General features: G+C 39.6%; 2 protein-coding genes across 2 annotated transcripts in view; both read right to left on the bottom strand.

Moving 5' to 3' along the window:
• Positions 1 to 6: 6 nt before the first annotated feature.
• Positions 7 to 4,993, bottom strand: LOC133836524 (DNA polymerase alpha catalytic subunit). Its single transcript, XM_062267062.1, is given in 9 exon segments — positions 7 to 288; positions 350 to 828; positions 894 to 2,442; positions 2,504 to 3,539; positions 3,604 to 4,395; positions 4,397 to 4,584; positions 4,647 to 4,758; positions 4,760 to 4,842; positions 4,897 to 4,993. Coding segments are annotated over 9 exon segments (4,449 nt in total). The 5' UTR covers positions 4,913 to 4,993; the 3' UTR covers positions 7 to 94.
• A 2,929-nt stretch (positions 4,994 to 7,922) lies between these two features.
• The window catches only part of LOC133836944 (ecdysone-induced protein 74EF), a 51,656-nt gene continuing 37,201 nt past the window's right edge, over positions 7,923 to 22,377 (bottom strand). Inside the window, exons 2-3 of the mRNA XM_062267566.1 lie at positions 8,312 to 8,732; positions 7,923 to 8,237 (exon numbers count right to left, since the gene is read on the bottom strand). Of these exons, the coding sequence (XP_062123550.1) occupies positions 8,360 to 8,732 (373 nt within the window). The 3' untranslated portion in view covers positions 7,923 to 8,237; positions 8,312 to 8,359. The remainder of the gene's footprint in view (positions 8,238 to 8,311; positions 8,733 to 22,377) is intronic.

The following is a 22,377-nucleotide window of genomic DNA, read 5'->3' as shown; positions in this document are numbered from 1 at the left end:
TTCATCAAAGACTCGATATGTATATAAACTATATTTAACCAAACTACAAACTATTCTTCAATGTCGAATAAAAGAGGCAGATTGTGCACAAAATCTAAACATCGGTTAGACTGCTGGCGACCAAGTCATCCCGCACTTCCTTCTTGGGCTGCTGAAGTGACGACAGCGCCAGGCTGCGCGCAAATATATTGCCCAGAGATATGACCACATATCCGGAATTTTGCAATTGCTGTTCTACGGTGTCGAACAACAGCTGATAGGCTTGTTCCAGTTCAGGTGTTAAAGTGGCTAAACAGAGGAGAATAGAATTTAATTCAATAACTGATTTAATAAGAGAGAAGATACTTACGTTTCTGATGCAGTTGCTGCTTGCTCAGATCGAACATGAAGCGCAAGTAGCACAGCTGATTGTAGAGATCACGCTCCGAGTACTGCCGCAACATGGAGCCGCTGTTGCACTTGAGACAACGTGGTCGCCGCATTTCGAGGCGTATCGAATAGCTCCTCGTGTTGTAGTTGCAATCGGGATGATCGCACACCAGCCAATTCCGGTAGAAGCGTTGCACATAGCTGCGCATAGTCAGCTGCAGTTGATTGCGTATGCTAACCAGATACTGCAGCGGCGATGTTTGGCACTCCGCATTGACGCACTGCTGCAGCACGGCCACGTGGCTGCTGCTCGAGCCCGGTCGATAAGCACTCGCCATCAACTGCTCCGTCTGGCAGCCGACGCACTTGAATCGGAAAGGTTCGCATAGCCTATACAGTTGCAGTGTTGTCTTCTGCAGGGACTCGCCCTCGGCTTCCTCAGTGCGCTCCTGCTGAGATCTGAACGAGACAGAAGAGAAGATGAATGTAGTATCAAAAACTCACCATCATCAGAGCAGACTTACCGCTGAGCATTTTGCCTATACTTGCTGGCATCCATGCCCAAGCACTCGGCAACGCGACTCGCATCGGTGCCCTCCAGCACCTCGACCATGCGCGTGACCACGGGATGTATTTGGTGGGCCAGATAGTAGTTGGTGTCCAGCTTCAGTGTCTCGCTGCCCTTCAGCTCGTCCAAATGGTAGGCACGTTGCATGGCGGCATTTGTGCTGCCATCCACGCAGATCACATAGTCCACCATGTCGCCCTTCTTATAGCGACGATTGCGCTCGCGATTCATGCGCAGCGCAACTTGCACATGGGGCAGCGACGAGCTGTTCGCATATTCCTGTGGCGCTCGCGTCAGTTGCTTGGTGATCACATAGAGTGGCAGTGGCACAGCCGACTCGGCAATTTGATTTTTAATGCGTCCAAGCTGCGCATGCACAGCATCCAGTTTATCTTCCAGCGGTTTCTCGGAGAGCACTTCGTCGAGTGCCGCCTTGCCCACCATGACAGCCAGTTGTGACCAATCGCGACGCACAATGTCCAAGCCCTTGTGCTCCTGCTCACGTCGTAGCACTCCTTTGGCATTCTTGCTCAGCTTGACTGCAGCATATTTCTTTTTCTTGAGGAGCAGCAGACAGGCAAAAACTCCATCGATGTCCAGTTCCAGCTGCTTGTATAGCTTGTTCACGCTCTGCTTGATCATATGCCCTATCTTGTAGACTTGATCATAGTCCGTGATGTTCGTGTTAATCATGAGGGAGTCCGTGTCTCCATAGACCACATCGTAATTGAGCTTCTGCACCAACTGCTGCGTATTGACGAGAATCTCGCGACCCTTGTGCGTCACCAGTGCAGCCAGATGCTGTGCAAAGAAACGCGAATGCGCGAATCCCAGGCAACCGTACATCGAGTTCGCAGTCAACTTGAGCGCCATCTGACGAATGTGATACTGCATATGCAGATCGGGCGACAAGTCGGGCACTGCCATCAGTTTCTTCACCTCGCGACGTGACTCCACGAGGCGACGCAACTGCTGCGGCAGGATGCCAGGCTCAACGCTGGAATCTGGCAGCGCAGGCAGCTGCTCGGCATCTGCTGCATAAGGCTGATGCACCGTCGTAAAGCAAATATTGTACTCCTGTATTATGCTGGGGTAGAGCGAGTTAAAGTCCATGAGCAGCACGTATTTCTCATAGAGACCACGCATTGGTTCTAGCACCAAGCCACCTGCGTAGGCAGCCTTTTTACGGGCCGCGCCAGCTGCTCCAGTTGTCGTCTCATTACCAGTGGCATCAGGGTCACCTGAGGCAGTAGCATTAGCAGCGGCAGTTGCGCCGCGTCGAGGTGGCTGCTTGTCGGGCACAATGTAGTTCTTCTCGTGGAAGGCGTGCAACAGCAGATACTCATTGCGCTCGGAGCGACCGCCTTGCAGCGTGCGAGTCATGGTGTTGCCACAAATGTTAGTGATCTGCAGAGCCAGTGGCATGATGTTCAGCTCGCACATTAGGCGCAGCATGTACGAGGCATCCTGCATAGTTAGCGAGATGAGTTTGGTGATGTTCTCGCCTGGAACAGCGAATCGTTAGCTTTTGACTCCAAGTTAAGCAATCAGTTTTAAGTAACTTACCCTTCTCATACATCTCTAGCAGATCATCAGCATTCACATCCATACGCTCAGACTCCTGCAGCTTGAGCACCTGCTGGCAGAGGGTCTGCAGATCATAAGATCTGGCCCGTATGCACTCCTCTGCCGAACGCTTCACATCGCAGACCATGCGACCCACAAAGTGATCCAGAAGGCGCTTGCCAAACGATTGCGTAAAACGCAAGCGACCCATGCGAGACCATTGCGGAATCTTCAAGGCGACGATCTGATCCGTAATCACATTCAGCTGACAGTCCAACGCATCAAAGGTGACAATCAGATCGGCATCTATCTGCTGGTACTGCGCCAAAAACCAGCTGAGCAGCGCACGCTCCGTGTCATGTTTGTAGATCTTCGTGGACTTGTATTTGCTCAACTGCAGATTCAAATCAAAGGGCCAGCTGGAGACGGCGGGTCGTGTTAAAGCGCACATGTGGCGATTAAAGGCGGGCTGTGGCGCCGGTTTATCAATGTGAAAGCGATTGTGAGTGAGCATCGAGATCATGCAGATCTCGTTCTTGAGCGTCTTCGGGTTCATCGAGGTGCGCACATTGAGCGCCAGCAAGGTGATGGCCGGCGGAGGCGTTGCTTTCCCTTGCTCCAACAGCACCTCAACGTTCTTGGGCTCGGCAACAGTCAGATCGGTCTTGCACCAGCTAATGGGTGCGGGATTCACATTGAAGCCGCTGATCTGCAGCCAGCAGGGCCCCTTGATCTTGCGCTCAAGCAGGAAACGCTCCAGGGCATTGGTGGTGGTTCCGAAGATATGCGCTATGGAATCGTATTTCTTGGCGAGCACATTCGGCGCCATCTTCTTGCCATCGTAATGGACTTCCAGGTAGTCGCAAGTCTGCGGCACATCGATGCCAATCGCATGGTTGGCAAAGTTCTTGCTAACCTTACGGGAGCGAAACGTTTCCAGTTTAAGTTCGGCGGCTATTTGGGTATCGAACTCCTTGTACATATCGGCAACAGTGACCTTCTGCTTTGTGGGCTCCTTTGTGATGGGATCTAGCAACTGAAAGAGTTGCAAATGTAAAGATTGACTAACATAGTATACAGTAAGCGAATGGCGTACTTACATACTGTCGGGGTAGCAGATACAGCACCCGATTGATGTTTTGCACACGCACACAGATGGACTTGCCATCAGCTGTACGTCCGAAGAGAAACACTTCACCTGGCAGCTTCTGTGCATCTTCCCAGGCCTCCCAGTACCAGAAGCGCAGGTGCTCCACGTTCGCTGGATCTATAGCAGCTGTAGACGATTCTGCCGCTTCGCTCGCCAGCACTGACTTCTCAAAGTCATCGTCCATTTGGCAAATGGACTCCCAGTTACTGAGCAGTTTGCTCATATCCTCAGTTTCAGGCTTCGCAGTCGCAATTGGCGTTTGGGGCTCGGCCTTAAATGTCTTAGTCTTTGGGGTTGTCACCTCAAATTGATTCTCATCGTCATCTAAGCAACTGAAATCCAACTCGTTGTCGCATACCTCTGGCATGGCTTCGTCCGCGTTACTTTTTAGCTCTTCGGCGGTTTCTTGCAACTTTTCCTCCTTTATTTTGGCTGCCGTTATTGTTGTTGCTTTCTTGTTGGTTACCTTTGGCTGCAAAATGCGCTCCAGCATCTCATCGTCGCTGCTCGCTTCCGCCTTCTTACGCTGCTGCTCCTGCTCTTTGATGTTGCTCAGGAAACTATTCATATACGCCTTGGCGGCAGCAGCATCCGACTTTCGAGTAGCAGCCACAATTTTAGCTGGAGCTATAACCTTTTGTTCCTTGGCTGTCTCGTCCTTTGGCTCCTCCTTCATTTCGCCTAGCAGATCGGCCAACACATCATCATCCTTCACGCTGTTCTTTACATCAACTTTTTTTGGGAACTGCGTTGCTGAAGAGATTGCGTATGGAAGCCTTTCCCTTGGCGGGTTTGTCGCTGTCACGCGGCCTTTTCTTAGCAGCGACACCTTTCTTCTTTTTGTTATTGTTGCTCTGTTCCTCTCCCTCGTCGGAGTACTCGTCTTCATCTTCAAAGAAATCTCGCCCATCTTCTGCGTAGCCAGTTCCGTCTGTTGATGAAATACATCCGAGTGACTTTATGCCCTCTTTGTTAAGTGACGAAGTGACTCACCGTCTTCAATCCAATCTCCGCCGTATTTCTCGCCGGCACGCTTGGCATACTCCCGTTCGTCGACCACTTCATACACATCGTCGACGCTTTCCTCAACATGGCATTTGTTTTTTGGTTCCTTTCAAGCCTCTTAAGCGTTCCAGCGCAGCAAATCTGCCAGTTTTGTCAATGCGTTGTCGCTTGACGCGTGGACCAGCTACAGTTCGTTTTATTATTAATTAATGTTATACACATTCATTTCGCTACTTACAGGGTGAATCTGCCATTTTCTACTCGAAGCTTAGATTAAAATCCCTACAAATTAAAATTATAAATACTCTACGCAGCTGAAGATTGTTTGCGAATTGGCGGGAAAATATTCAGTGCATACACACTGATGCAATATGAAAAAAATACTTTTGGCGCTGCCATACCATACCATAACAGAATTTGCTCCTCGTGAGCAACACTGTTAAATACGAAAACAGCTGTTGACAAAAACTCTGATACTCTTTTATTAGAACTACTTTTTTATGAAAAATGTCCTTTTGAATGGAAGTCAGTGTGAGGACAACACTCGCATGAATATCAACAAATTTTTTCAACGGCGTCAACTTTTATTTTTAAAAACCAGAAACTAACTAGTGTGCGTTTTTATGCGCGTTTTGAAAATATACCAAAACACCTCACGAAGAATGTAACCAGGTGTCAAATATACTATAGCCTGTTTCCATACCCATTTAGTGTATTTTATTATAACTATTTGGCGCAATTTTCAAAATGTTAAACACAAATGTCATTTTTGTATAATTTATAATAAATAAATAAATAATAAGTTTATTATTTTTTTTATACAAATATGTATTGAGATTTTTAACATTATTTCGATGTGAAAACAAAATTTTTAAAATCCTATTAAGCCTAATATTTTTTCATTCCAACGCAAAGTAAAGTAATTGATTATGAATTTACGGCCAAAATATATGTAAGTCTGCGCTTTAATTTATTATTTGTTTTTTTAATTAGATAACGTGCACTTTCAGTGGAGTTTTCATTAATGGTTAATCTATCCGCCACTTTTAATTCAGAGGCTAGCGTCGGCTATGCTAAGTGTTATCAGATCAACCAATATAGATTAAATGTAATTTGGACAAAAACAGGTTCGACCTTGGAAGTTTAATTTCCGTTTCTTTTGTGGAATTATACAAAGTTTGTCCATAAAATACAAAATTAATGTGACTTGTCACACATAAGAATTAAAAAATTGTTTTAGAAAATGCAAAAATTGCAAATGTGCTCCACAATCTTTATTAAAGTAAGTCAAGAACTCCAATTACAATACATGAATGAATATGGAAAGAAGCATAATATTTTAGGACTCTATGTCAAGTGCAGTTTGCCATTATCTATGTCATTACAGCTGGCAATTGAATTTACACAAGATTACGCAAGCTAGAAATAATCATCTTTGAAGAAATAATTGAATTTGATAACTTATTTTATTTCATATCTTTGACATACTTTCTTAAATTCTTCAAATAGATCCGTCTGCATCGAATATTTAAATTTTTTTTATCATTAAAGACATTAAATATATAGATATTTATAATAAAGGTTTGTTTCAAAAGTGTGTAGAAAAAAGTCCAACATATAAGGTGCGGGTTATACTGTGCGCCTTCAGAAAATGTATGTAACAAGCAGAAGGAATCATCTCCAACCGAGCGTCAACAGCCGATTTTTCGTACATAATAACTAGCGTATTTATGATTCCTAAAAATTTAGCAGCGATAAAAATTATAAAAGTAAAAGAAATACTAAAACAAGTAAGAAAGTTACCTAAAAACCCATTTTTAATACCAAATGGTATGTTTGGTATATCGAGATAGTACACCATTCAAAATATACCATAGACGGCACAATATACCAGATTGTCATCTAAAGCAACTAAGACCACTTGTAAGTAGGCGTGTTTGCCCATACAAAAGTATTTCTTTAATTACTTCCACAATTTTTATCTGATCGCAACCAAATTTCAGGAATCATAACTACTACAGTAATTATTGTATAGCTTTAGCTTTAAAAGTACGCATGTTATTCGATTTTTTCGATTTGCGGGGGCGGAAGTGGGCGTGGCAAAAATTTGAAACAAACTTGATCTGCGTGCATACATAACAAATGCTGTCGAAAAAAATATAGCTCTATCTCTTATAGTCTCTGAGATCCAATGTTTCATACGGACAGACACACAGTCACACAGACGGACATGGCTATATCGTCTCGGCTGTTGACACTGATCAAGAATATATATACTTTATAGGGTCGGAGATGCCTCCTTCTACCTGTTACATACATTTCCTGCCGGCACAAAGTTATAATACCCTTCTACCCTATTGGTAGCGGGTACAAAAACCCGTACTTCAATTGGGTCATAGCTGTTTTGGCTGTAAATCTGGTATATTTGGTGCAATATGGAGTATATTTATTTGGCATTTTTTTAGGGATACTACCGCACTATTTTTCTTTTATTCAAAATGTGTAGACTCTACACTGAGAGGGTATCTTGTTTGGATCTCCCATTTCAAGTATTGTTAATAAAATCCACAGATGCTTTATTATGAACTAGAATTTTCACTAATTTCCCACATTACATGATTCTCTTGAAAATAGCTTAAAACTTCTAAAACATTTGAAGTGTGTTGCCCTTTCCTAACAAGATTCTTGTACACCAGCAGTTATGCTGATAAGGAATATGAATAATAATAATTTCATTAAATCCAATAATTTTAGCATACTAATCACTTGATTGTAGCGTCCGTACTCTTGTTATGTTATTAAAAAACAAGCATTTGTATCCATTCATATTGCAAAAATAAACAGTAATGTAATTTTCTATATTCTCGTATATAATTTTATTGATGATTTATAATATTAATCTTATGGTAAGTTTTTTAATAATATATTTAAATTACAATGTACAGCAATCGCATTTAACTCTTGATTTTCAGAATCATTCTTTCATATTACACTTAAAGTTAAACAATACATATGCAAGTTCTGGTATATACACATACACTCAAGCAGACTTACATAATATACATACATACTCATATTCGTCAGATATATATTTATGACTATGCAAAAATTCATACATATTTACAGTTTGATAGAAAATATTATAATTTTTGTGTGTAGTCTTCAATTTTGGGTTGTAATCAAGAAGAGAATAGCCAGAAAATACTGTGTGGAATTATGTAGAAAACGATACTGAAATTGAAAAACTGTCAGAAAAATTCTTCCAGGAAAAGCATTAAGATTTTGAAAAGATTAAGAAAGCAGGTGTATAGCAGTGTTTAAAGATTGCAATAGCAAATTCAGATTTATGCTTTAATTAATGTGTTGGGTCTTCGAGGTATTTCAGCTATGGAGCATACATATATTGGTACATATTTCATAACAGTTGCAAGCCAAAGACATGGCACAGATTTAAATTAAGCTTAAGGAGATGTTTCCAAGTCCAGATTCCAGATGCCGATCCATAGTATATAATGCTAAACATTTAACAACAGTAAACATAACAACAATAATGGTTTAACAAAGCAGGGCACTCGCTATCTGTAACGATACGAAAGAAATGACAATTTAGATCAATATGCGATATTAGAGGGTTCTCATTCTCAAGTATTTACCTTGCCATAGTACCTGCGCCCACACAGTTGGCACGGGCATTTCTACGATCACACCACTTGCACCGTGGCAAAGGCGCTGAACGTGACCTTTTTGGGAAACTCTGGCCCAGGCGAGCCACGTGTCTTGATCACGGGCTTCAGCGGCTGTCGTGGCTTCAACGAGAGGAGTCCGGCTGAGGCGGCTAGTTCGCGCAGTCGCTGGGAGAAGCCGCTACCACTGGAGTTGCTGCCCGTTGCTGTTGCAATTGCTGCACTATGATGCTCCAGACCGGCACAGTCAAGGACGTCGAGTCCGTTGTTGGATCGATAGACCTGTGCAGTGGCCGTTGGATAGACAGCCAGACTAGTTCCGCCTGTTGACGTTCCATTTGCGGCGACTGCTCCTGTTGTTGTTGTGGCTGCGGCCGCTGGTGTGATATACCTGGAAAAAACGGATGAGAAATTGGATTAGTCAGAAAAAACTCTGCTAATTGATTTATTTTTTATTTGCCAAAAACTTTGGGGTGTAAACAATGTTCACAAATAACCACATCGATGCCCATTCGAGATGGCTCGCACTCAACTGTGAACTGCCAGCTGGCATGTGGCAAGTCTTTATACACCGTGTGTGTGCTGTGCTGTGTGCTTACGATTATAGTACAGTGAGATGTTTTTCAAATAAACTCTCGCCCAGCAACAAGCTCGAGCCTCGATGCCAACATCTGCATGCAGATTAGCTCTGTTTTGCTGGATTTATTTGATGTGCTGGCTAATAGATATTCGATTGGATTGGATATTTTATTTTCAAGCGATTTATTTAGCATCGATGAAGCGTGCTGTTTATTTTCGTACTCTGCTGCAATTTCAATGATGTATCGACCTCATAGATGCTAATTAATTTGTTTATGCCATCTCGGATGGCTTCGATTTTCTGTCGCTGTTGATGCTGACGCTGATGTTGTTGCGCTACTTTTTTGGTTAGCCATTAACCATGTTTATATTTTAGGTTTAAGGTTGTTTTTCGCAAAGTTTTTCTCTTTTATTTACCCACCACTCTGTTTGTTGTTGTCAAACTCACGCAATACATCAATAAAGTATGCAAATGAGCTCAAGCCGAGGCAGTGGGCAATAACAGCTCTAAAAGTTAAAAACCGCTCATAATAAAAATGTGTGATAAGTGTGGAGCGTTGTGCTGTATTTGCATTAATATTCCATTTACTAGAAATTATTATTATGAAGAGTATTAAAATAAATTGATGAATTTCCCTAGTAGCCACTTTATTAAACTGTTTTTATTTGATATCAAAATATTGTATAATTATTGTTATTCAAGCATCCCAATTCCAGGGTTTCCCAATATTTATTTCCGCATTAAGTGATTGCAATTGAGAAGCAAAAGTGTAGTTTAATCATGTTTTTTTTACAACTTTAGTGCAATTTTTTTGACAGCCTTGCCTAAAAACATAATTAGCATGAACTGCCCGTTGCTTTACTTCCTCATGATGTCAACAAGTTAATGTCAATTCATTTAATGTTCTGCTTGTTGTTGCTGTGGACAGTCAATTGGCATTCACGGAGCTGCGTCGCAGAGCTGAGCGAAAGGCGGTTAATGCATAAATAAATTAAAAATAAACCGTGTTAAAAGTGCCTTATTATCTTTTTTTTATTCGTGCGAGTGTTGAGCTTCAAATAGAGGCACTTGATTGAGCGTTTTGATTTAATTTATCGCCTAATACATTTGGCGTCTTTAATTACCTCGCCTCTGTCCTTCTGCGCAGTAATAATATTCCACTGAGATTTGGATCAACTGGGTCAGAGAGTTTCAAGTCCCCGATTGCGCATCATCCAAAGCGTTTACTTCAATTATTTGAAATTGAAATACTTAATGGCAATGCCTGCTGCCTATGAGTCTTATACTTGTACTTCTACCTTCAATGCTCAATGTTTGAATGCCATGTGAATTTCGTTTTTCATTATCAGCCACCCAGAGATTTGTTGTTTGGGTATTGTTGCATTGTTTTGTTTGCGGTTTATGTATATATAATTAAGCATTATCAGCAGCGAATGGAAAACAGATGGGCACGATGGGAGCATACAACCTCTTGGTTGCATACAAAACAAATGCCTACTTCTCTTCATTTGGGTTTTGGTTTTGGTTTTGGCATTGAACTTTACTTTGACTTTGAGTCTGAAGTGTTCAAGAAACCATAATTAATTATAATATTATAAACATCTTCATATATTGTTTTCATGCGTGGCATGCATGTGTGAGAAAATCGCTGTCCATTTTTCACACAATTTTCGGTTTTCATCTGATATTTAGTTCATTCGTTCTGCATCCAATGTCAGTGAAAGTAAAGTTTTAATACGAGTATTGAAGAATTTTGAAGATTTTCAATTTATGTGCATATATTCATGGTACTTCTGACAGACTTTTACAACCGCCGCACTTTATGGCATATCATCTTGAGCTTAATTTTTAAGCTCTTGCTAATTTCGACCCAATTCTCAGCCCCTGTCACAAACTATTTTAAACGGCTTGTTTGCTTTTGGTTATAAATCATCGTCGAGTTCGTTGCTTCAGTCTTTTGTTAGCTGCCAAGTTAAAGTTGTTGTTGTTGCCGTTTATGTTTGTGTTGCTGCTGTCAAGTTCATAAATTTGAAATTGACCCCACGTGAGTAGTTGACTGTGCGAAATTGACTTATTTAAATGCAGTCTAATTTATTTAGGCAACGGCTATTGTTTGACAACGAATTAATAAATTCGATATTACAATACTTGGTGTTTGTAATGTGTGCATTGTCAGTTAGCTGACTGGCTGGCATCATGTTGAAATACTAAATTGTGTCACGAATTTTGCTGTTTGGCTTATTAAGTCGTCAACAGATTTGACAAATTGCCTTGCAAGTGCCGTCCGCGGCTAAGCCAGTTTGTTGTCTGAGTCTTTTGTTTGCCCATTCGCATATTGGCAATTGCAGATGGCTTAGGCAAATGGCAAGCGAGCTTCGCAATTTGTCAATACGACTGGCATAAATCCATCATAGCAGCCAACGACAAAATCAATACCCCAGCTGAGCAGGCAGCAACAACGATGAGCAAAAACATTGCATAATAAATTCAAATAAAAAGCAAAGTATCGCAATAAACAAGTGGCAGCTTGGCAACGCAACGGGACGACTTCAACTCTAACTCCAACTGCAACTGCGACTACTACGTTAGATGCTAGCTGAGATGGCAGAGCCACCAGGTTCTAACATAATTACATATTTTGCTTATGTTACATGCGGTTGCGCTGTCGCTTCTTCTGCTGGGTGTGCAGCATGTTAAGCAGCTGTGCCATGCACTTGCTCTGTGGCATGGGCCCAGAAAGTGGCAAAAAGGCAAAACAAAAGAATCGCCGCACTTTGCTGCACATGCGCAGTTTCACATCCGCATCGCTGACTGCTGACTTTTAGAAGTTGGATGTTGGATGTTGAATGTTGCATGCTGACTGTTGGATGGCCAACAATTGCTTCATTTTGAGCAATTTTGATGCAACAATTATGTGTCAGGCCTCTAACGTGGAAGCGAGTTTGCTGTTTCATTCTTTTCTTTATCATATGCCAAAAATGTTGCTAGCATGTGTCAAAGATTGCAACTGCCACAGGTTCTGCGACAATTCCGCAAATGTGGCAACTCAATTCTATTCTAGTTTTATTTTCGGGCCCCACATAGTTTTATTTACCTATATACAGTATAAGAATAATTAGCAAGAAAATTCAATGGCTGACGTGAGTGTTAATCTGTTGTGAATAAATTTAAATATTGACCTGTCTTACGAACAACAACTTGTTTTTTTTCTAACTGGGCTTATTTTTGATGCCGCCTTATTAGAGCCGTACAAAATGTATTCTTATTATCATTAGGCGTGCTTGACTCTTGACATTTGACAAGCAATCAAGCCGAAACTGAGCTAAACACAACTTACGTATGCATACAAACGGGTTTGCGATTTATTCAAAATGTATATCACATACTCGTTATTAAGCATGCCTGTTCCTGAGACTCACAGGATAAGAAATCTTCTCAGTGGCAATGTATGGTGTCATCAAATGTCAAGGTTTTGCTGCTTCGAACCAACCGAGAGCCATTAGCAACCGCAATTTGCCACAAACTACTCAGAATTTTCTAATAATAATTGAAAAGAAGCCCGAAGCCAAATAAAAATAACTGGCTGCTTGGCTGGTTGCTGCTGCTATTGCTCACTACCTATTTGATTGTTCGACTAGTCATGTAGAGATTGACCGAAAGTTCAACTGCTCCACACACAGACACTAGTCTATGAGGAGGAAACAACAAAAGCTGCAGCAGCAACAAGCTAACAAATGAAACAAATCTTTCACACGTTCAAAGAGAGAAAGAGAAAGAGAGATGGAGATGGAGGGGCAGCATCTATGAGCATGTAGCAAGTGCCACAGCCATTGTGCGTCGTCTGCCTTTCGTACTGTCTGTGGATAGCTGGATAGCTGGGCACCCATTGAAATTGTTTATTGAAATCGATGATGAATGATTGAAAGTAACTATTAGATGCCGCCGCTGTTGTTCTTTGGCTTCAGCTCTGGCTTTGGCTGCTGCCGTTGTTATTATTGAATTTGCTGTCGGAAGCAATTTACAAATTGCGTTTCTAGATGGGCGGCATTTGTAATGCTTTATATTTCGACTTTCTGTGCAACTCTTTTAAATCATTTGAATTTACACAACTTCATTCGAAGGTTATTATCCTTAAACAGCACACTTCGATAGAGGATTCCCATCATATAGCCCAAGGTACCTTTAGCTATTCAATGCATCTCAAAGTGAATTAAACAAATGATAATTAATCTTGCTGGCAACCAAAACAAATTGTTGAACAATGAACAATAGCATTCCGATGCAGAGGCTAGTGAAAGTTCAACTGGCGCTTCAAGTTTCCACCTTGCGACTGGGCGGTGTTTTGATAAGCGAGTTATTAACACTCCCCGCTAATGAGCAGCACTCGGAACTAGTTTAAGCAGATGCAGGCATCTAATGGTGTGAAATGGCCGCCCAGAAAAGTTGTTGAAGCGTGCCGCCAGCATACGCATACACACACACACACACAGATACACTTTACACTCCAGTTAACATCAATGAAAGTCCACAAAGATCTGGATGGACGCCAACTTCTTCTTTATGGTGAAGCTCTGAGAGTTGATCGAACCTTGAAAATGATCAAACAATTGATGGCCATAAAAAAGTATTAATGTAGAGGCTGAGAGAGTAAAAGAGAGAGAGAGAGAGAGCAAGCGAGCAGAAAAAGAACTCGATATTTGGCTTGTGCTTTAAAACAACACAATAACAATAACAATAAGAATAGCCATAACAATAACAATAGCAATAACAACAACAACAACAAATACCTTAAGGTCTATCATTAAACAACAACAAGAGCAACAGCAGCAGCAGCAAATGATGATCACAACGCAATAAGCAGCAACAATAAAATGTTCAGACATAAATGAACTAAAAAAAATGCGCAAAAATGAGAGAACAGTTAGAAAAAGTTATTGTTGTTGCCCGGACTGTGGCTGTGGCTGTTGCTGTGGCTAAGGGCCAAGTCATGAGCAGACCTGGCTTTTATGAAGTAATTAAAGCGCATGAATTGGCCAATTGGTCATAACCAAAAGTGGCAAACCCCAAAGCATTTGAGTGCAAATCATGCGCCCCTGATGTGAATTAATTACTGACCCAAAGCACTGGATACAAGTAACACACCGATGCCATCCATGTACGTCACATACACACACATACACACACACACAGTAAGTAGAGGCTGTCAGCTGCCGTTAATGCCAGCAATTTTCTTGCATTTCGCAGCTACTGTGCCGAAAGATGCATAGATATAGTCCCATCAGCTGCATCATCATCTGCCCCATGCACAAACACTCTAAAGAACAAGCCTCAGCACACATGACTAATTTTAAGACTTGGCTAGCATGAAAATTGATTTGCTGAAATGTAAGTGAAGGGCAACTCGTTGAAAGCCTTTGCAATGTCTTTGAAGAAGAGAAAATTTGTATGAAATATAAAAATGTGTATTTGTTTTATATCTATCATTAACATAGTTTCATTTATGATCTGTCTAATCTGACGCTATAGTGCATTTTTAAAATTTACAATTTACGTTAATGCTTCTCAAACTATAATTGTCTTATGTGCACTTTTGCTAAAGAGATCTACATTAACTCTAGAAATTTATTTGTTGTTGTACTATTTATGATTAGTATCATTCATGATTATTTTATAATATTGACGTCAATGATTCTCAAACTGGTATTGTTCTGTTGTGAAATTAAAAACAGCACAATTTTTTATATTTTTTATTTACGAAAAAAAAATCGATTAAATAAAAAAAATTTTTTAAATCGCTTTTTTATATAATAGTGGATAATACGCGATGCGGGAGACTTGGCGAAAGTAAGAATGTCAACACTTTCGAAATTTGTATTCTTAATTCGAGGCCCAATTGAAAACTGCTTCTACTTATAATTTACTCTATCAATTCAATGTTATTATATAAATTTAGTAAATGTGTGGGCATTGCAGAAATAAATGCTAAAGACATTTATTTGTTGTTGTATAAAATATTCTATTTATTTAATAGTTTTAGTTACATTTATGATCTGAATTATAGTATACTTTTGAATTTTCTAATATTGACGTATATGATTCTCAAACTGCATTTGTCTTACGATTCCTCTAAAAATTTATTTGTTGCGCTTGTTAGCATTGACATTAACAACTATCAGCCTAACGACAGACTTTGCATTCTATTTTTAAAAGCTTCCACGTGATGCTAAAAATAAATTTAATAACATAGCATTATTGCATTTTTTACAGTGCGCTATGATATTATTACATAAATATTACCAAAAACGAAGCTTGTAAAAACCGAATGACTTATCAGCAATGTCAAACAAGTAAGAAAGCTACAGTCGAGTGTTCTCGACTGTGAGATACCCGCTACCCATTTTGAATAAAAACATTATATTTTGCGGGATATATTTTTCAAAATATACCAAATATACTACAAACATACTAAATATATACCAAATGGTATATGTGGTATATCGTTATAGTACCTCGTTCAAAATATACCATAGACGGCACAATATACCAGATTGTCAGACAAAGTAACTAAGACCCCCCAGTAAGTAGGCGTTTTTGCCCATACAAAAGTATTTATTTAATAACTTCGACAATTTTTATCTGATTCCAACCAAATTTTCAGGAATCATAACTACTATAGTAATTATTGTATATACCAAAATGCATAACTCTAGCTTTAAAATTACGCTTGTTATTCGATTTTTTTGATTTGCGGGGGCGGAAGGGGGCGTGGAAAAAATTTGAAACAAACTTGATCTGCGTGCAAACATAACAAATGTTGTCGAAAAAAATTATAGCTCTATCTCTTATAGTCTCTGAGATCTAGGTGTTCATACGGACGGACGGACAGACACACAGACGGACAGACACACAGACACACAGACGGACAGACGGACATGGCTAGATCGTCTCGGCTGTTGACACTGATCAAGAATATATATACTTTATAGGGTCGGAGATGCCTCCTTCTACCTGTTACATACATTTGCTGCCGGCACAAAGTTATAATACCCTTCTACCCTATGGGTAGCGGGTATAAAAAAGAGTTAAAGAGTTGTAAGAGCATAGGTTGCTGGAGGAGGGTGAAGGGGCTATTATAAACCTTAAATCCAAGCAACTTCCGCAGTTGGCGCGAGTTTGTGCCACAAAAAAAACATCAACAACAGTCACCATTTAGCACTTTCAAATATCAAAGTGTCTAACAACAACAAAGATTCGTAGAGATAATAAAGTGCACTTGCAACACACTCGACTGTTTATTCTGGGTACACAGCAACACACACACACACTGACACACACAGACACACATACACACACATGGCCATACATGTCGATATAACTGGAGAGCGGAAGAAGTAAAAGTTGTTCAACATTTTCCATAATTATAAATAACAAGTGGGAAAGTTACAAACGAGACTTGGAGATACCCTCTAACATTTTTTAGTAGCATTAAAAACAATTTACTGTGATCGAAGAATCTTAATTACTTCATATTTCTATAAGTCCCATTAACTTGTCGCAAGTAAATAAAAAATATATGCTTTACTTTATATACACTTACTTTCCGTTGACACTGTGTTATAATACCCTTTCTTTCAATGGGTATCAAGTGTAAAAAGCGCTGACAATTTGAACGCGCGTCGAGTGAAATTGAAAGTAAACACAATTGAAAAGAAGTGCTGAGGTCTCTCCGTCAACATTGAATCAAGCAAATCGATCAAATGGATTCGTGTGGAGTTTGTTGTCGACTACCTATTTTTATGGCCAAGCGGAAGTCAGCAAATGTGGCAGCATAAGGAAACGATGTCTATTTATTTCATTTTATGTTTTCCATTTGCCTGTCTAATGAAAATACTCGAGGGGCTCATAAAAAATTATGAAAAATCAAAAATCTATAAAACACATTCACAATTACATTTGTGTTATGATGCATGGCGACAGCTTCGATACGCAATCACTGCTTATGTGTCGGGTGGGGGAGACGACGATCTCACCGCCACGAAGCTCATGGAGACAACACGTCAGTCCAATGCAAAGTGGAAAATAAATATGACGTCTTTAATGCACCATAAGTTGCAATGTCTGTCGCGAGCTGTCGTGTTTTCAATTTCTTTTTTTGTATGTAAATCGTAGCGTTAATGCATCAAAATATTGACTATAACTATACATAAGTGCATCTCGATTGACTAAGCAATCATTTATTTATTATTATACTTGTATGTACTAAATATTCAAGTTATTATGAAGTCAAGTAACTAATGATCTCAACCTTGCTTGCGATTCTGATTCAAAAAGTGGTTCCTGACTCTTGATGTCATATATTTATACTGAGGATGCACAAATGACGACACCTTTCGTAATACGAAATCCAATTATAAATGCTGCCTGACTTATAACTTGAATATCATGAATTACTGTAAAACCGCAAATGTTTTATCCGCATCAAAACTTTATAGACATTAAAATGTCACTGCGTAAAATATTTAATTCGAAAACGTACGTCGTATTATTATTATTTTTAAACAAAATATTTTTCTAATTAATCTAAAAATATATTTTATTGAAAAGTATTATTGCAATTATTTTTGAATTTTTATCCCACGAATGTGAATTGAGTAAATTGGATTTTTTTTTTTTTTAAATATTGGTGCAAATATTTTGGTCTATATTCAAATAATGTTTTTGATTAGTGCAATATTTGTTTGACTATCCTGAAATATTGATACATGAATTTTTGTTAGTAATTGATATTAGTTAATATAAAACAAAAAAACGAATTTCTTGTATTGAACATGTACTCTACCCATTTGCTGTTCAAGTTCAAGAGCTTATTCTAAAACATCCGTTAAGACACTATCCAACTATTGGCTTGGCTGCCGTCACGCCCACTATTTGTTGTCTGGGCCAGGCAACAGCCAACAACCAACAACAGGCAACTTGAACTTTTGCACACATCAAACACGCCACACTCTAACAAACAAAAACAACAACTGAAAACACACAAGCAAAAACAGTCATCCAAAATGCTGTGTAAACTGGCTGACTTACTGACTTTTCACTTACTGACTTTTCAGTTTCTCCGTCTGGATGTCTCTCGGTCTGTATGTTTGCTTGGCTGGTTGGCTGTTTGGCTGCTTGACTGGATGGCGGCTGTCTCCTGGCAGAGTTGACTACCTGTTTACCCTGACTTTAGTCTTCAATGCACTTTTGACATTGAGTTGTTGCTGTTGTTATGGCTTTTGCCGCTGCACGTTAAGTTGCAGTTGTTGTTGTTGCTGTTGTTGTTGTAACACAGTCAAAGTGTCGCTTTGACATGTTGTGAAGTTGTTCTTGCCTTTACTGATGCACCATGTCGAAACCAAAATGCTGGCATACTAACAGATATCCTGATCCTACTACTGCTGCCCCGTTAAATGATGCTGAGCTTGAGTAAATTGAGAAGATACTTGGAAAAAGGCAACACTCGACTTTGAAATACCCGCTACCTTTGCTTTATGTATTCAAAAGTTATACGTGTATCATAAATAAGTTAGCTTTGGAATACTAATCCTTAAGAAAATATCTAGAATACTTCGAAATTTAATTATTAATAATTTTATTCTAATCCAATTTCTAACTTGATATTACTTTTTCTCAGAGTATAGAATATTTTGAGATCGAAGTGAAAACTTTATCAAAGTTTAATAATATTAGTTTCCTTCTGCCTGTTAAATATTCATACTTGTTGTATTGCTCCACTATGTTAGAACACCCTTCTAGTATATGTGAATATCAAGTATAAACACTTTCCGTCTTAACCACAAAGCTCTTTGGGAAAGGCTAAGAGAGTCAGCGACATGTTTCGACTGACTGAGCAGGAAACCCAGCAGCGGTAAACAAGTCACCTGAGTCTCTGAACAGCAGAGACGTCTGTCCAGACGTCTGCTGCTGGTTGCACCTACTAACATTTTAATCTACAGTCAGTCGCAGACCCGTTTGTAGGGCATCAATGGGCCGAAGAAGTTGACAACGCAGACAACGTTCGTCAGAGTGGCTCTGCCAATCGGTGACTTGCAAGCAACAGCTCTCAGTTGGTCAAGTGGCAGCAAAAATAAGTCAATGTGACAAACAACTATTGCTTTGAATGGCCACCAACTGAAACGCCGTAAAAAAGAGCCAAATAAGATAATAATGAAGCTCGCCGCTGGCTGCATTCATTAGCAAAACGCATCAAAAGTTTAGGCTGTGACCTTTGCTCTTAATTGGCGCAATTCACAAGCTATGAAATGCAGTTACAAAATTTAAATATAATAAAAAGTAGACGGGACAGCCTTCAATGTAAACTGTAAGCGACCTTCTTATAAACTGCAACCGAAATTGAAAACAGAAATCCCAAAAAAGCTTCAAGCTTAATTTCATGCAAATTACTTAAAGAAAGAAAAGATTTTTTTCGTGGTGATTTCTGTGTGGGGGTGTTGGCCACTTGCATAATTAAGTGTTGTCCGAAAGTTCCCAAAATAACAAACACGAATTCAGAGCAATTGTTTTAATATTAACTCAATGAAAGAAATAACCCACAGCTCACAAAATGTTTATTGTTTGTTTTGTTTCCATTGCGAAACCTGCAGAAATGATAAACGGCTGACACGCCCCGCTAACGAGTTCCAACTCTTGAGAGTCCTAAACAATTGTCTCGCTGGTTGTTTGCCTCTAATTGATAGTGTCGTGATCTCGGCAAACTAAATGTTTGTTAGCCAACACCACCCCCTGTGCCCCACCCTCTTATCCCCTCCCTCCTTGGTGATACAAGACCCTATTACAAAAAAGGCGGAGAAAAAAAGATAAGCGTATTTATTAAATTAGCTATACATTGAAATGTAACGAAATTATGTAAACGCTCAACAATTTAAAAGGTTAAGCTCAAATTAGTTTTTTTGTTTAAAAACATACGAAATTTTGTAAGTTGTTTGTTTCAAATTAAAAGCCTGCTTACCCTGAAATATTATATTTTGCAATTTTTTAATTTTTTCTTATCTGTAGTTGTTTGTTTAAGGCATTTAACCGTTTTCTTTGCACTTTTATGGTTAGCGATGAAAGAAAACAAAAATATTTCTAATAGTTCCATAAGCAGATTAATTATTTTAAATTATTCAATTTTCTTTTGTTGTCTAGAAACATGCAGGACTTTCGTTATGTGGCACACATCGAAATTAAATTAATGCTATAGATTCGCTCAACGTTGCTACAAAGTAATGAACGGCACTGAATGGTATGTTGAAGACGTCTCTTAAGCTGGCAGAAGTTAAATTCGCATAGATCACCCATCATTAACAGCACGCAACGCCTCTAAAACTGTAAATGGTTACTCGGCAATATAATTACAACAACAGGAGCAGCAATAGCAACATCAGCTGAGCTGAGCTGAGCTGAGTTGAGACTGTAGCAAAAGCGGGTCAAAAAGCGGCTGCAAAATGTTAAAGTGATTAGCACAAAACGTTGACGACGACGACGACGTCGACAGCAAAAAGAACCTCGCCAATTATACAAATAAAAAAACTGCCAAAAAGATTATAATCATTACCACGATGATTCTCAAATGGCGATGGCGATGGCGCTTAGATACGGCTAGTCTGAATGAGTGAAGTTAGATATTCGCTTTCTAGGCTAATAGCACACATTGCCCGCGGACAAGAGTAGACGAATATACGAAATGTATTCATATGTTAGTATTGGCATCTGGTTTATGCAAAATCATTAATTCGATATGGCAATATGTAACTACTAGTCCGAAGCTGAAAGGTGATTTGACAAATGGATCTCACAATGTGAATACCAGACACACACACTTGCACAGTAGCAAAGAGGGCACGTTACTTAGGCTATGACAAAGCGATGCAATCAAATGAATGCTACAACATTAGGGTTGGGGAAAAAAAAATCAAAGCGGAAAACATCACGAACGGAAATTCCATGGAAAAACTGAACACTTATGCTGGGCGGCTGCTGTTAACCTTTTGGCTAAATCAGCTCTAATCGAATGGGCCGCATCTACTACGAGAGCACTCGGTAATAGTTGCCTGCAAAATTTCAACAAGTTCTCTTTTCTTCTGTTTATATATATATTTTTGGACGTCGAAGTTTAATCGAGTGCAATTTCAGTTTCCTGCATGGCCAGTGCCAAAAACAAAAACAAAAGCAAAAGCAACAACAGCAACAATAACAAGAGACAAGATCAAGTAGAAAAATATTTGTTGTTAAGCAAAAATAGATCTCTGTTGGTAATGCCAATGCCAAAGGAATGTTTGGTGAGTGGTTCGGTTCGGGACCGTTAAAAAAGCGTAACAAGTGCTGCAAATTTATTGGCAGAGCGTGTTGAAAGCAGCAGCAACACAAAACAACAACAACACAGTCAATGAGAGTTTACAGCATGAGCTCTAGTTGCAGCCAATGAATGGAATTCGTCGGTGAACTTTGTTAACCTTTTGCTAGCAGGAAGCTGGTACACATCTTATACTCTTACCAAGCGGACAATATGACATTTTGAATCGCAAGATGAAAAGGTAATTATAACATTTAATGATTGTTCGACTGACTTTTAGTTAAGTATTTTGAATTCATAATCATGGTAAGATTCAAAGGTAATTCTCCTAAAGCAATTAAATATATAATTTATCTCTTTTTATACTTTAAATGCATATGAATTTCAGTTATCAGATCAATACGCGTAATAAATACCCGACTGTAGTATTTATTAGCACTTGAAAAAATAAAAATAACGAGAGGGATGATACAATATACCAGAAAATGCAAAGTCGATACTGCGGTTACATTGTAACTGTCGGTATGGTATTTAAATATCGATGTCATCGATATCGGTATTCGGCCAAGCTGCAGTCTACCTGCCACCAACACTCAACTTTTGGAGAGTATTTCGTAGTCGGGCATTCTCTTCGACAACACTCGTGTTTTAATGCTCTTCACTGGCTATCAACATTAACATTTATCAACTGCTACAGTTCTGATGCTGGTTGCTCTCTGGACGCAAAGCCTCTGCTAATGATAATGATGATATTGAAGCAGCGCGCCGCATTGGTCCAGCCAGGAATAGAGATCATGCAACACATAAGAAAGAGTGAGAGAGAGAGTGAGGAGAACAAACTGTGGTTGGAGTTGTTTACCAACTGGCCAAATTGCCAATTCGCTTAGCTAATTCATATTGGCAGGCCGTTTGTCTTTATCGCAGGCATCGCAACGAGCCAAACAACAAATTTATTGATAGCAGTGAAAGGTAGGCAGGCAAGCAAGCGGACAGGCGAGCAAACTGGATGGCGACTTCTCTTTTCAAGTACAAGTAAGTACTTTGTACTTGTGCGTTGTTGTTGTCGTTGTGGTTGTAGCTGAGCATAATTTATTTCTTTCATAATTTATGCTGACCCACATT

The sequence above is a fragment of the Drosophila sulfurigaster genome, chromosome 2R (genome assembly GCF_023558435.1).
Source record: "Drosophila sulfurigaster albostrigata strain 15112-1811.04 chromosome 2R, ASM2355843v2, whole genome shotgun sequence".
NCBI lineage: Eukaryota > Metazoa > Arthropoda > Insecta > Diptera > Drosophilidae > Drosophila > Drosophila sulfurigaster.
Note: the sequence above shows the minus strand (reverse complement) of the source record. Positions and strands in the feature narration are given on the sequence as shown.